The following is a 16,106-nucleotide window of genomic DNA, read 5'->3' on the forward strand; positions in this document are numbered from 1 at the left end:
TCTCTCTCTCTCTCTCTCTCTCTCTCTCTCTCTCTCTCTCTCTCTCTCTCTCTCTTATCTCCGTCTTCTCTCCCGTCATTCTCCTCTTCCTTTTGTTTATCTTCTCTCCCTTGGTTCATTTGCTTTCTTCCCATTTTTCGTATTTCTTTCCTTCTAATCTTTGTCAGTCCTATTCTTTTTGTTTATTTCATACCTATTATTTTTTTACACTTCATCTTTCTTCCTTCTTCCTTACCTAATCTTCATCATTTCTACTCCCTTTCCTCTTCTTTTTCTATCTTCGTGTGTGTGTGTGTGTGTGTGTGTGTGTGTGTGTGTGTTTACGTCTGTATGAATGTGACTTTTAAACATGTGACGGAAAGAGAGAGAGAGAGAGAGAGAGAGAGAGAGAGAGAGAGAGAGAGAGAGAGAGAGAGAGAGGGAGGAGGGAGAGGGTGACAAGCTGGTAGTGGCGAAGGTCAACTTAAGGGAGGAAATGGCTATCGTGGCATCTGTGGCTGAAACTGTAGCCACACACACACACACACACACACACACACACACACACACACACACACACACACACACACACACACACACCCTTGGAATGCATTAATTGAGGAAGTGATGTGTATTATGATCATTGTATGCATAAATTTATTGTGGAAAAAGTGGTTATTTAGTAGAAAATGACTTGGTATTACATGATTGTCTGTAAAAAAGAAGGTAAATAAGTGAATGCAAGTTGATAGTATAAACACACACACACACACACACACACACACACACACACACACACACACACACACACACACACACACACACACACACACGAGAGAGAGAGAGAGAGAGAGAGAGAGAGAGAGAGAGAGAGAGAATGTGGAATAGGTATTCTTGTTCACATATTCATTATTTTTGTTAAGGTTTAATGAAAGGAGGATGTGCTTACGTTAGGTTAAAGGTTATCTACATTCTCTCTCTCTCTCTCTCTCTCTCTCTCTCTCTCTCTCTCTCTCTCTCTCTCTCTCTCTCTCTCTCTCTCTCTCTCTCTCTCTCTTTTATGTATAAGTAAATCGCTAAATCAGTAACACTTAGGAGCCAAACAACAGACTGACAGAAACAAACAGAAGTAGACGAGACAGATTAATCCGTGAGTACAGAAGCAGACAGACAGATGGACAGACAGGCAGTGAAGGAGGACAGCCAAGACAGATTTGAGTTGACGGATGAAATATAGATAAGAAGAAAAAGGAAAAAAGACAGAGATTGATAAAAAAAAAGAATGTGATAGATGGGTAAATAAAGAGACAGACAGTTGTACTCATAGATGCTAGACAGGAATAGATAGACAGAAGATAATACTGATAGAAAAAAGTAAAGAATAGATGATAATAAGACAGGTAGTGATAAAACACGAATTGACAGATGGACAGACAGTCGTAGTGATGAATGGTAGACAGGAGTGTGTGTGTGTGTGTGTGTGTGTGTGTGTGTGTGTGTGTGTGTGTGTGTGTGTGTGTGTGACGGACATTCAGAGTGAGTCAACAGCTATCAATACTTTACATAGATCGGTTGTTTGGTTTACATCATAAGAAAAATAAAAATATAGGTGTGGATGCCTTTTTCTTCCTTCTCCTTCTCCTCCTCCTCCTCCTCCTCCTCCTCCTCCTCCTCCTCCTCCTCCCCATCATTATCATTCTTCTCTCTGCTATTTTCTCCATCTTACATCACTGCTTTCTTCCCGTTCATTCCTCTTCCCTTTCGTCTGACCTGTTCTCCTCCTCCTCCTCCTCCTCCTCCTCCTCCTCCTCCTCCTCCTCCTCCTCCTCCTTGCCTCACCCTCTTTATCCTCTTTTCCCATTCCTTCGTTTCCTCTTTCGACATTTTTTTTTATCTTGTTTGTTCTTTCCATTTATCTTCACCTCAATTGCTGTTCTTTATCTTCTCCGTCTGGTCAATATTTCTCCTCTCATCCTCTCATGATTGTTAACTGTATTTCTTTCTTTTATACGTGTTGTTTCACACTTTATCCTTTCTACGTCCAGCTCAAAGCCTCACTCTTACCACACTTTCTTCTTAATCTCACTTTGTCACACTTAGCGTCATTATATCACGCTTAAAATCCCTCCACCGCTCCTAAATCTCATCTTACCACACTTAAAAACTTATTTATATCGCTTTTACACTCATTGTTGTATCCTTAAACTCTTTATGCTACACTAAACTTATATTATATCAAAGTAAAACTCATATTACCACTCATGGGCTTGTTATATCACTCTTAATCTCATTCTAGTACCTGCACCTTCACCGTCTCACACTTCTTTCTAAAGCCCCACTCGCCATTCTCTATTCATCCTGTACTCCCCTATCATTGTCATCCTCTTGAAAACTCCGCCCTTGTGTCTATTTGAAGCCAGTCCTCACCTCCATCCCAGCTCCAGCCCCCTTCCTTCCCCGCCCCGCCCCGCCGCCGCCCCTCCCTGCCTTCCCTCCTTCACGAGACGAGAGTACAATGCCATCGACTCACTACACACAAGTCTGTTGCAAAACCTGATTGTACCCCCTCCCCCTTCTCTCTCTCTCTCTCTCTCTCTCTCTCTCTCTCTCTCTCTCTCTCTCTCTCTCTCTCTCTCTCTCTCTCTCTCTCTCTCTCTCTCTCTCTCTCTCTCTCTCTCTCTCTCTCTCTCTCTCTCTCTCTCTCTCTCTCTCTCTCTCTCCTCTCCTCTCCTCTCCTCTCCCTCCCCGTTACATTTACATCCATACACAAAGGCCACTCTTGTCTTATCCAGTCCTCTTGACCAAACACGAGTTAAATTCGAAGCCAGTACCATCGAAAAAAGAAAATAAATAGAAACAATAAACTTCAACAGTACACAGTGGACTTCCAGAATGAGGGAGGTCAGTACGTGGCCTTAATCACAAAAGAAATTGCCCTCCAGCTTAGCAATCTATCTGTTCTTATCTAAACGCGTGGCAGAAGTGTTTAGTATGGTCCTATGTGCTCCGTGGGAATGAATGGACGCTATCTCGAAAGTGGAATGCTAAGATGGGATGGCGTAATGTCCTCGCCTTTTGTGGTGGTGGAGTGTAGGCCGGCATAGCAGTGTATTGACTTGGCTGGGCTGGCTTGGTGGCTGGACAGTCCAAAAGTGAATGTGGAATCTTTGTGTGTACTTTCAACCAGTCACACAGAGAGAGGGTGGAAGGGAGAGGGTGGTGGTGGTGATGGTGGTGGTGAAGGTGCAAGGGATGGTGTTGTGTGTGTGTGTGTGTGTGTGTGTGTGTGTGTGTGTGTGTGTGGTGTGGGTGGTGTGGGGAAAGGGTTAGTAGTGGTGAGTGGTGATCGAGGAAATTTGAGCTTCTTTGGTGCTGACTGTGTTGATAGTCGTATGGATGGTAGTGGTGATGGTGTGTGTGTGTGTGTGTGTGTGTGTGTGTGTGTGTGTGTGTGTGTGTGTGTGTGTGAGAGAGAGAGAGAGAGAGAGAGTAGTAGTAGTAGTAGTAGTAGTAGTAGTAATAGTAGTAGTAGTAGTAAAGTAGTAAAGTAGTATTATTAATAGTAGTAATAGCAATAAAAGTAGTAGTAGTAATAGTAGTAGTAGTAAAGTAGTAGTATTAATAGTAGTAATAGCAATAAAAGTAGTAGTAGTAGTAGTAGTAGTAGTAGTAGTAGTAGTAGCAGCAGTAGTAGTAGTAGTAGTAGTAGTAGTAGTAGTAGTAGTAGTATAATAATAATAATAATAGTACAAGTTAAAATTCTCTCTCTCTCTCTCTCTCTCTCTCTCTCTCTCTCTCTCTCTCTCTCTCTCTCTCTCTCTCTCTCTCTCTCTCTCTCTCTCTTTAGCTAGCACTATACATAACATCGTAAACAACACTGGGACCAACAAGTCTGATGTATCGTGTCCTTCCTTTGTATTCCTTTATTAAGCTTAAAAAAAGAAAAAATATCAGGATGGAAGGGAAAGAATGTTATGCCGGGAAGGAAAAGTAAGAGAGGAGGAAAACTTAATATTATTTGCTCGGCTCAGTGCTTACCTCGGCATTGAAATTTCCTCGTTCCTTACATTGTTATTAGCAAGGGAGGCACCTCATCATTAGTTTCCTTTCTTGTCTTGGTTGCTCCTCGTTAACTCCTCCTTCAGAACTTCACCTCATTCTGATTTTTTTTTTTTTCTATTAGTTAGATCTCATTTTTTTTTTTTTTTTTGTCTATCTGGAATGTTGTTATGCTATTTTATTAACTTTTTTTTACTTTGTTTTATTATTTTTATTATGTTTTTAGTGTTTGTTGTGATTGCGTCCTGGTGAGTTGTAAGTAGTACGTAATTTGTGTATTATTTGAGCTTGCTGTTGTTGTTGTTCTTCTTGTTGTTGTTGTTGTTGTTGTTATCGTTGTTGTGTTGTTATGATTCCTGTTATCGATGATACTGTTTATGCTGCTATTGTCATTGTTATTATTATTATTATTATTATTATTATTATTATTATTATTATTATTATTATTATTATTACAATTGTTGTTGTTGTTATCGTTGTTGTTACATTGTGACGATTGTTACGTTGTTTTCTTGGAATCTAATAACAGATACGAGATGAAGAAGAAGCAAGATCTATATGTCTAATTGCATTGATTTTGGGATAATTAAAGTTGAAAAAAAAGAAGAGAAGGTCAAATGTGAGCGTCGCTACCACCACCACTACAGTCGCCTTCTTCTAGTTATTACATCACTGGCGCAGACAGAGAGGCGAGGCGGAAATGAATTAAATTTTGGTTGTGAGTGGCAGGGCGGCGGCCAAGGTGGCGGCGGCGGTGGTGGTGGTGGAGGTGGCGGCTGGATGCTGGCAGCGGGCTGGTGGAAGGCGAGCACGGATGAGTCACAGCGCCTCGGGTCTTGTTCTTCCATATAAAGCTTCGCCTCCCCGCCCCTAGGCCCTCCCCGCCCCTCCATAACTCCTCCCAAGACATGTGAGTGTGCGTGCACCATTCAGCACTCACCACTCACCACTCAGCACACACTCGGCCCAGCCACGGACACTCAGACGCCTGCACACTGACACATGCACTCGGGTAGCCGTGGCCCGCTTCCCTGCCCAGTGGTGGCCTGCATACCCACTCCCCACCCCCATGGACAGGTGCCGCCCTTGACTGTCTCTTACATTATATGGGGGGGGTTTTGTGGCCGTTTTTTTTTTTTTTTTTTTTCTCTCTCTCTCTCTCATTCGTCGCAAACCTCCATTGACTGCACGCCGGCCTGAAGAATGTGGTGAAGGGGTTTAGATAATGGGAAAAGGAAACTGTGGAGGCGATGGGAGGAGGAAGGGCTGGAGTGAGACAGAGGTGGTGGAGGAGGAGGAGGAGGAGCGGGGCATGGCAGTGAGGGTGGCGGGGCAGCAGCGGCAGCAGTCCGGGCCAGGCTGACCACCACCATCACCACCACACGTTCACCGCCATCCCACCGCTGCCTTCCACTCACCCTTTCACCTCAGCGGCTGTGTTGCTCCAGTGAGGAACTCCAGAAATGTCAGCATGGGCACGACAACCATGTATTGGGGGAGGGGCGAGCATCCTGAGGCCTGCCTGTGTGTGTGTGTGTGTGTGTGTGTGTGTGTGTGTGTGTGTGTGTGTGTGTGTGTGTGTGTGTGTGTGTGTATTGAGCAGCGCGACACATGAGTGCACCAAGCGAGTGGCCTTTCCCTCCGCGTCGCCGGCCAGTCATCCTCACGGTGCAGCCTCAGGGTTCGCAGTGACAGCCTCTAGGAGTTGCAAGTCAGTGTCCAGTGTTGTGGCGTGCGGAGCGAGGAGGGGCTAGGTTGTTGTGCTGTGGTGTGTTGTGTGGTGCTACTTTGTGTTGTTGTGGGGTGAGGTGCGCCAGGTGATGAGAGAGGCGAGGCAGGTGTCCCCGATGTGCCATAACCGGGTGTAGGGGCCAAGGCTGCCTATTACACACGAGGACGAGGGCCATGTTTGGTGAACGTGTAGACCTGAGCCCTTCACTTACCTCACACACACACACACACACACACACACACACACACACACACACACACACACACACACACACACACACACACACACACACACCATACATAGGTAGTGTGTAGTGGAGTGTGGACGAAGGCAGCGTCTCACAAATCATGCCAGTCACGTGTCGCTCCAGAATGGCTGAATATAGTAGAGCGACATAAGAAGTGGATCTATTAGCAGCCATGTACGACTTTCTATAGAAAAAATGTGTAGTTTATAGTATGTAGATGTGTCCTTGCAAAATCATTTGAGAGGGAAGTTACCTGCGCATTAAACAGAAAGCAATCCATAGAGCCAAAGATGATGATGGTGATGATGATGATGATGATAATGATAATAATAATAATAATAATAATAATAATAATAATAATAATAATAATAATAACCTTTACGTCTAATATCCTTAGTTTGTTATCTAATAATTGTGTTCTCGAAAATTTATATGAAAAGATACGAACACAATAAAAGAAATATACATACATGTGATAATGGAATGATTTAATAAATACCAAAGTTAAGGTGCATTTTCTGATATAAATATCTTGTTTTTCCTGCAGGAAGTAGAGGACCACAAGGAAGGGAAGGCCGACCTGCGAGCCCTGACAGAGGCGCGGCAGGAGCGGGGCTGGGAGGTGGCGCGGCCCGAGAAGAGAGTGGTGCACGAGTCCGCCAAAAAGTGGGGCACTGTGGACACTGAGGACGTGCATGAGACGAGCCGCATCCAGGTGAGTCCCGCGTCGCGACTCTCGCATCACCTCGTCTTTTGACTAAACCTCCGTTCTCTGACACCGTTCTCTTCTTTCATCTCGTGTCTCTCTCTCTCTCTCTCTCTCTCTCTCTCTCTCTCTCTCTCTCTCTCTCTCTCTCTCTCTCTCTCTCTCTCTCTCTCTCTCTCTCTCTCTCTCTCTCTCTCTCTCTCTCTCTCTCTCTCTCTCTCTCTCTCTCTCTCTCTCTCTCTCTCTCTCTCTCTCTCTCTCTCTCTCTCTCTCTCTCTCTCTCTCTCTCTCTCTCTCTCTCTCTCTATTAGACTTGTATCTCTCTCTCTCTCATCTTCCCTATCGTCTGATGAATTTTAGTCTCGAAGGGACACTTAACTGCTTATCTCTGATTTTTTTTTTCTGTGTCTCTGCAAACCGTCTTTACAATACTCTCAATTGTTGTGTATGATTGTCCTCGTTGGTGCCGGGCCAGTAACTGGTCCGAATGATGGAAAAGATTGACCATTGCGGTGAAAGACTGAGCGTATTGCTTGTAAAGACACGTATCACTGACAACATAATGAGTGCTTGAACAATTCGAACCTTCTGCGGTCCCTAGAGTTTCTATTTCTGGTCATATAATCAATTTCCTCTATTTAGAAGTTAAGAAATCCCTTGCTCCATTTACAAAATTGGTTGTTAAACTATCTATTGCCCATTCTGTATGTGTCTATCGCGAGCCCAATATGCCATTATTATCATCCAAGAAATTAGTACATAACAATATGTATAACGAGGCTACTAACCGCTCCTTCTCTCTAAACCAGAGGTAAACATAACGACTGTAAATTAAGGGCCTAATTACCCTTGTCTTGATGTGTAAAGTAGTCTTTATACTTTAAGATCCCAAACCCATTATAGGATTAAGACGAGGAAGGAAAAAATAAAAAAGAAGAATTAACGACGCTATCAATAAGCTAAACAGAATCTACGAGTACTAAAGTGTCTAAACCTTTCAATTACTCCTTATGCTGTATCGTCACTGACGCTCTTCAGAACTGTACCTTAAACTTTTACTGATTTCACGAAGCTTAAGGAGACGACATGGTAAGCAAAGGGATTTCACACATCTGAATTAACACCAATAACCTCTTCGTTCCTAATTTCACTTCCCACAGTCCTTTAAATCCAAGTGTCGTGTCTGATGTTACGCTTCTCAAGTCAGTCATTTGTCGTTGTTCCAGTCGGTTGTCTTGTTTCATTAATTTTTCGCTTGATCTTGTGTTTGGTCTGTTTCTGAGTAAACGGGACTTTTTTGTATAGCTTCTTTGCACGAAGTCGTAAATACAGTAGTGTGTAATTCACCACCACGGTCGCCTGCTGGTCACCCAGCCAATCTTCCCTATTACGGAGCGAGCTCAGAGCTCATAGACCGATCTTCGGATAGGACTGAGACCACAACACACTCCACACACCGGGAAAAGCGAGGCCACAACCCCTCGAGTTACATCCCGTACCTATTTACTGCTAGGTGAACAGGGGCCACACATTAAGAGGCTTGCCCATTTGCCTCGCCGCTTCCCAGGACTTGAACCCGGACCCTCTCGATTGTGAGTCAAGCGTGCTAACCACTACACTACACGGTGTGTGTGTGTGTGTGTGTGTGTGTGTGTGTGTGTGTGTGTGGAAGCATAAGTAGTTAGTGTGTTAGTAGTATGTGTTTGTGTGGATGTTTGAATGCATATATGTGTAGTAAGTAGAGTGTTTGAGTGCGTGCCTGTGAAATAGGTAGTGTCAGTAAGTAGTCAGAAATTGTAAAGTCTCGTACTGTACGTGTGTGTGTGTGTGTGTGTGTGTTGCAGGACGGACATGTGGTGACGGAGACAGAACGCACTACGCAGCACGAAGTCTACGAGAACGAGTCGCTGCCGGACTCAGGATCGTCGCTAAGTGACGGGTCGGTGCACGAGGAGGCGCGCGAGACCCAGCACAACATTGTCCACACCAAGGACGAGGACATTGTTGAGTACTACGGCGTTCCCAAAGGCGGCACTCTCGCTCAGGGCGTCAAGGTGAGCACGTGAGCACGTCTAGCTGTCTGACTGTTTGTCTACATAGAGGTTGTTCTTTTTTCTTATTATTATTGTTATTATTTTTTTATTATTATTGTTATTATTATTATTGTTATTATTGTTATTTTTTTCTTTTTCTTTCTTCTTCTTTTCTTCTTCTTCTTCTTCTTCTTCTTAATGCAACTTTTTTTTTTCATTTATTGGCTTGTTTTTATTTTTGTTTTGTCAACCGAAATGTAGATTAGATGAAAATCATCATATTATTACTTACTGTGAATACCAGCAAATTTCCAAACCTCTTCCCTACGAGCGACAGTCGCTGTAGGTCACACCTTTCTCTTTTCCACACAGTAGTAAGCTTTCTACTTTACTGCGCTGGTGTAGAGTAGTACTATGATATCAAATAACACTGCCAGGACTATCAGGGATTTCTAGTTCATCTCCTCATGTTAGCTATGCTTATTAGTGATCGTTTAGAGGTACGGTGGTGTTGATAGATGACAGCAGATACACTCAGAGCTACAAAAGAACAAAAGAATAGAGAACACTAGTTACACACATGGTAAGGCTCCCCTGACTGACTGGAGGGATGTGTGTTTTCCCGTAGCTTGGCGAGGGGATGCACGTTGTGAGTGAGGACTTCCATGAGGACCGGGAGGGCGAGGACCTTGACTCGCTAAGTGAAAGGATCCGTCGCGGTCGCCGGCTGGGTGTCCTCAAACCGAAGACCCGAGACACCACGGAGCGGACAGACGCCATCACGCGGCGCCCTCTTGACTACCACGAGGAAGAGGAGACACGCAAGTCAGAAACCAACCGCTGGCTGGAGAACCACTTCGGCAGCGAGTCCGGCCACTCGGGCAGCTCACACCACGACCCAGAGGAGGAGGGCGGCCTACACACTGCGGGCGGCAACGTCATCACTATCACCATGAGTCCTCGCCCTGCCACGCCTGAGGACGTACCCGACGCGGCGTCCCCTGCCAGGCGTCACTGGGACTCCCCTTCAGCGCCCACCTTTGCCCGCAGTTCCAACAACAAGGCGCCCCCGCCCCCGCCCCCTCCGAAACCCACCTCTTCCTGGACCTCCCACTCTGCGGCGTCTCCCCGACATCACGGTCCCCCAAGCATGCCCAGCGAGGAAATCACGCACTCAATGATCGCTGAGGCTCGGTCAAAGCTGAGGTCAACAGGACGCATTTTGGACGAGAGCGAGAACAGCACGCCGCCCACCAGTCCCCCGGCCAACGGTGTACGATACAGCGGGCCACATGAACGAGTGCAGGTGTTTTCATCGTCCCCGAGCTCCTTCCCCTCCCCGCCTGTCTCGCCTACCGGCCGAGTCCTCGACGACCCGGTCTACAACAGCAAGTTTAGGTCGGGCAGCCCAAGTGGTCTCGTGTCCTCCAGACTCTTCTCCACTCCCTCCCGCAGCTCCCGACCTGCCACACGCTCCCCGTCAGACAGCCCCCCGCCACCTCTACCTTCTACCCCCCCGCCCACACAGAGCAACAACGTGGGGAGGTCACAATCATTTAATGTTACCAACAAGAACTGGCTCAATAGCGGCTCAAAGACGTTGTACTCCCGTCCCCTTAATTCCAGACTGAAGGAGTTCCGCAGTGAGGAGCAGCTTGACGGTGTGGGCCACGCGTCCCCGCGGCGCTGGACGCCCCCGCGTAGGGAACTTTCCCCCGAGCCCCCAAGGGAGGTGACGCCTCCTCCACCCCCACGCTCGCGCAATTCACATTCCGTCCACACCCATTACAACACTACACCCACCAGATCCTCCAGGGCATCCAGGACCACTGAGATTGCAACGCAGACCATCGCCCGGGACTCCGCCACGCAGACCGCCTCTTCACCAGTGCCTCCACCCCGCACCAAACGTAAACACAAGCCCAAGACTTACTACTTCGGTCAAGAATCGGCACCCTCCATTTCCTCCGAGAGATTGTCATCCAGAGGCCCCATCACCACCACGACCAGTGTCTCCTATTCTAGCACAAGAAAGGACAACCAATCGTCTCCCAAGGTAGAACGAAGGTTCCGCACTACTAAGACCATCACTCCCGTGGTGGTGCCCACCAACACCCACACAGAGCAGGATAAGCTGAAGAATCGCTCGTGGCACTACCGCAGCATGGACGAGCTGCGCACTGGCGCTGAGAACACTGCTAGAGAGTCTTGGACCAACACTATTGACCCTCGCCGGAAGCCTCGCCATTACTCCCACACTCCCAAGGAGCCAGAGACTCAGACCTTGCCTAAGAAACTTTCCAACGGCACAGCGTCACCCAGCAGGACCTACATCTTTGGCAGTGACCGGCCAGACCACAGCTCCGGCAAGAGAGAGGTGGAGAGTCGCTCCTCCAACACACACCTACATAGGTCTTATGGTGGCTCAATGGTCAATGTGTCTCTAGCAGGAATGTCTTCCCCGAAAAGCAGTGTGTACAAGACAGAGGTGCAGGATAAGCCAGCTCCACCACGCACCGTGCGGCCTGTCCTGAGAAGCCACAGCCTGAACATCAAACCTGCGCCTCTCAAGGCTGCTGACTCCCCCACAGAAGCCATGTCGCCCACCACCGGCCTGTCCAGCACCCAGCGCACCTCCACCATGTACCGGTCCTCGCCTTACCTCAACCTCAGGAGCCCCAACCTCATCGCCACCATTGCCCGCTCCAACTCCACTCGAAGGACGGACTCATACGAGGAGGAGGACGAGCACGAGTCTGACAGGTCACCTGCTGGTGATCGACACCGCTCCGGGCACACCTCACACCACACCTCCCGCCACACTACCACCAACAACACCAACAACAATAGGTACACAGAAAGCAAGAATTACAGTTCACACATCATTAGTAACAACACCAGGAATACCAACAACAGCAACATGGACAGTAACAGAAACACTTCCGCCGCCAACAACGACAATACCGCGGTAGAGGAGAAGCGGAACAGGTTTATGAAGGACCTCCTCGCCACGGCGCCCGAGCTGTTCCACGCCATACACGGCGAGGACGATGGCAAGAAAAGGAACGAATCTGGCAAGGGCAGCCAGTCGCCCCCAGAGTCCCCGCCACAGCTCATCAGGCCCCCTGGCTCCCCTCTCACCTCCCCGCCTACAGCCTCCCCAACCACCACCACAGCTCCTCGCATCTTCACCTTCGGGAGAGGCGAGGGGAGCTCCGTGAAGCGGTCCCCGTCAGCTCCACACGAGACCAATAACAACCGCCTCAGTAGTCAAGGGCGCAGCGCACTGAGTAGCAGCAGAGACAATCTTAGCAGCCCTCAGCGGAACAGCCTCACGTCGCAGTACCACCGCCAGGCACAGCTCATGAACAGTAACCCAGGCACCGTCACAAACTCCCTCAACCGCCCAAAGTTTAACCTCAAGTCTGACGGGAGATCATCAATCCTGTACTCCACCTCCTTTCGTAACCGAGCAGATCAGCAGCAGCAGCAGCAGCAGGCTTCCCTAGGCTCACGTGACCGCCGTGGCTCGGACCCAAGGGACCACAAACCACACGCGTCCCCAGGCTGGAGGGATCACCACACGGAGCTGGGAGGGAAGCATCAGGGTAACGTCACCTCCAACCTGACGCGAGATGGTGCTGTCCTCATTCCCATCCGAGATTGGAACAGCCGCTGAGTCTGACTACCTGGTGTCTCTGATTTTTTATCTATTTTTTTTTTCCCTCTCATGCAGGATTTCATGTTGTCAGCCATGCATGGGTTGGCTGGCACACACTAGTTTTTTCACGATGTACTGCTGAGGACGATATGAGGTGTTGAGGAGGAGGAGGACAAAAAATATTAATAAGAGAATGCTAAAGCTTTACAATTTCTTTTTTATGTATAGATGATGGAATATAATAAGGAGGAACAGAAAGGAGGAGGAGGACGTTAAAGCTTTACATATACATAAAAAAGCCACCACGTGACTGCCCTTAGCACGTGGGAGCTCAACCACCACAGAATAGGGCGCGTGCGTCTGCCCCGCGCTGGACCACTTCCGTACTAGTTATCGGCACCTCCTTCATCACTGGAGCCGCGATCGTCCAACGTGGGTGATAAGGCCCAAGATTTCATGGAAGCTCTCCCAGCCTCGCCCCAGTGTGAGCTGCGGTAGAGCTTGGCCAGTCAGCCTGTGTGAAGCTATACTATATAGTTCCATGTGCCATAACCCGAGGGAGGGAGAGAAGGAGGAGGCGCCCTTCGTGGTGGTAGTGGTGGTGGTGTGCGGCCAAAGACTGTATCATGTATGAGTGTGTCAATACCACTACATTCTTTGGTGCAGCGTGCCGAGCGTGTAGTGAGGCGGCCGGCGGGAATGGGGACAAGCTGTTTTGCTCCGCTTTACTACTGTTATTACTGTGAAATTAGGAGAGACAGAGCGAGAGAGGCGACATCGGAAAGGGAGAGATGCGGCAAGGAAAGTGGCGTTGGTGTGTTAGGTGCTTACCTCTGCTCCCCGCCAGTCGTTAGGGTCACTAAAGAGGGACTGGTGACATGCTCACAAGATGCAAGCAGTCCCTGCCTCCGCTGTGAGTAACTGCCATTACGAGCGTATGGATGTAACTTGTATATATATCATGTAATATGAAATTAGTAATAGAGTATATAAAACGTTAAGCTAAAAGATGAATATGTACCATAGCGTGAGGAGAAAGTACTAGTAACTATTGTATTTCCATGGCGAGTGACACGCGAGCTTCAGAGCAGCTTGTGTGGAGCTGAATGTTGGAGAAAGCTGTGTTGATACACTAACTAATACCTATTATGTCTTCCATATTCACAATACATGTATAAATTAAATAAAAGCGGTGGAAAGTGTTCACGAGGCGAGGCGCTGTGACGCCCCCTGCCGTGCGTCACAGTCCAGGCTTTCCTGCTTCACTAACAACAAATATTAGTTCGATACTTTACTGCATCTTCGGGTAAATTAAACGTGCATTTCCATGTATTGTTTTTGTACTACTGTCATTAAACTATTCATTTTATTCTATATAATTTTTCATATCATTTGTGTATTGAACAAAATGATGCATTTTGTATACTAAAGATGTAGTTGAAAAAAAAAAACGTAATATGGTGGACAAAAAATAAAACTATATTTAGAGGCAATAGAACGGTAGTGGTAGTGGTGGTCAAGGTAGGAAAAATGGCAAGAATTTTGTGATCAAAACCACGCTCCCACTTGTTTTCTGAGAGCAATGCTAAACAGGCACCGCATTGGCTGCTATGAGTGTACTGTAATGTGAGCGCCTACACAAGGAAAGCAAGAGAGGACAAGATCAATGAGTATCACACTTCATGAGACGAACCAAGCTTCGACCCTGCCTGAGTGACTGCAGCGAGAAGCTACTTGCTCGTGAAAAAAGCACTCAGCACGCTTGTAACTTTCTTCAGGCAGGTGGAAAAAAATGGAAAAAGGAAAAAGAAAACGATGAAGGAAGAGGATGAACAAGAGGATCAGAAAAGAAGAACAAATAAAAGTAGAGCTATAGGTATGGAACTAGTACTAGGACTCAAAATAGAATGGTACCGTAAGTAAATCAATGCAATAATAGAGTAGATTCAGCCAGGTTGTTAGTGGTACGTCATTTATAGACTGGACAAATTTATGTAATATATATATATATATATATATATATATATATATATATATATATATATATATATATATATATATATATATATATATATATATAAATTTATGTAAGAGGATATATATATATATATATATATATATATATATATATATATATATATATATATATATATATATATATATATACACACACACACACGTGTGTGTGTGTGTGTGTGTGTGTGTGTGTGTGTGTGTGTGTGTGTGTGTGTGTGTGTGTGTGTGTATATATATATATATATATATATATATATATATATATATATATATATATATATATATATATATATATATATATATATATACACACACACACACGTGTGTGTGTGTGTGTGTGTTGTGTGTGTGTGTGTGTGTGTGTATATATATATATATATATATATATATATATATATATATATATATATATATATATATATATGGTCAGAAAATATTCTCTTAATTGACAGTGGAAACTTGGAAGTGGTCCTTAAAAAACTATATTTAGGCGTTCGAACGGCTGAATACTGAATAGCTTTTGTAAGATGAATCTCTCCAGGTTGATAGAAGTTAGGGTTGCACTCAGCGCATGTTTTACATTAAGTAACAACTCTAATAAGAAACTCATCAACATCGTAAGATAAAAGTAGGTTAGACTTGACGAAATATAGTAGACGAGTCACGCCAGGGTGGCACTAGTCTTCATTAGTCGATCTTGTTTGTATGTAAAGTTAGTATGCAGTGTAGGGTTGGTAGTTAAGGTTTCGTTTGAACTTCGGGTGTTTTGTTTCAGTTTTGGTGCTTCAATATTTTATCGAGTTAAGGAATGATTCCACTGAGTCCACTCGTCTGTAGCTTCTCGTGCTCACTAGGTGTGTATTGGTAACTTTTATAACATGTTTAGTATGATAGATATTGTACATATTGCATCAACTATACTAGGAAGCACTTATGCTAATTACATATTGTTGCTATCTATTTGCAGTTACTTGCTATATTTTCGTGTTTCACTTACCATATCATAATATAATGGCTATCAAGTCAACACAGTTTAGGTTTACTTTATTCTCAATTAGTATTTCTATCAATATCTCCCACTTTATACAATAGTAGGTCTTTGCGAAATCGGAGAAGAGACTTATTTTAGGTAACTTCATATTCCACTTTAATCTATGAGATGCACCACTCGCTGACCAAAACACTGAAGCAGGATATTTTTTCTTGGACTTTTGAACCGACAATTGATGTTAGCAGTGTTGTACTTTTTTCCTTGTCAGACAGGGGAGGAGAAAGCTAACTGCGCAACCAGGCTCTGAAGCAGGATGGTATGTATTTTCTTGGATTTTATCAATTTGTGTTTTACTCGTTTTATTTATTTATTTACTTATTGGCAAGTTTCCTTTTATATTGATAGCTGGCAGTATTGCCATGATTCTTAGTGAAGAAAAGTATAAAACTTGATCAACCAAACTCTGAGGCAGGTTATAACAGAAGAATGAATTTCGCGGTTAAGTCTGACCATTGAAATATGCAGCAAGCAGCAAGAACTGATGCAAGTTTACAAAGTGCTGGTTATTTTTATTTTTTTTTTCTTTAGTGTGTGTGTAAAAGGGAAAAGCTGGCCAAGGGCAACATAAAACAAAAAGACCCAATCAATTGCCAGTCCCTTGCAGTTCTAACAGTTAGTGAAA

At 45.4% G+C, this 16,106-nt stretch overlaps 2 protein-coding genes across 4 annotated transcripts in view; both read left to right on the plus strand.

The window, feature by feature from the left end:
* The window catches only part of LOC123513931 (mucin-5AC-like), an 89,028-nt gene extending 75,242 nt beyond the window's left edge, over positions 1–13,786 (plus strand). For 2 of the 3 annotated variants that reach the window (XM_045271427.1, XM_045271426.1), the window contains 3 exons: positions 6,565–6,732; positions 8,568–8,777; positions 9,385–13,786. In XM_045271427.1, the coding sequence (XP_045127362.1) occupies positions 6,565–6,732; positions 8,568–8,777; positions 9,385–12,435 (3,429 nt within the window). In that variant the 3' untranslated portion in view covers positions 12,436–13,786. Of the gene's footprint in view, positions 1–5,025; positions 5,116–6,564; positions 6,733–8,567; positions 8,778–9,384 lie in introns of those variants that run through there. The other variant, XM_045271428.1, reaches the window with a different exon arrangement.
* Positions 13,787–15,241: 1,455 nt separating this feature from the next.
* The window catches only part of LOC123514075 (kinetochore protein Nuf2-like), a 35,728-nt gene continuing 34,863 nt past the window's right edge, over positions 15,242–16,106 (plus strand). Inside the window, exons 1-2 of the mRNA XM_045271676.1 lie at positions 15,242–15,287; positions 15,693–15,740. The gene's annotated coding sequence lies outside the window, so the exon portion shown is untranslated. The remainder of the gene's footprint in view (positions 15,288–15,692; positions 15,741–16,106) is intronic.

The sequence above is a fragment of the Portunus trituberculatus genome, chromosome 37, assembly GCF_017591435.1.
Source record: "Portunus trituberculatus isolate SZX2019 chromosome 37, ASM1759143v1, whole genome shotgun sequence".
NCBI classification, from domain to species: Eukaryota; Metazoa; Arthropoda; class Malacostraca; order Decapoda; family Portunidae; genus Portunus; species Portunus trituberculatus.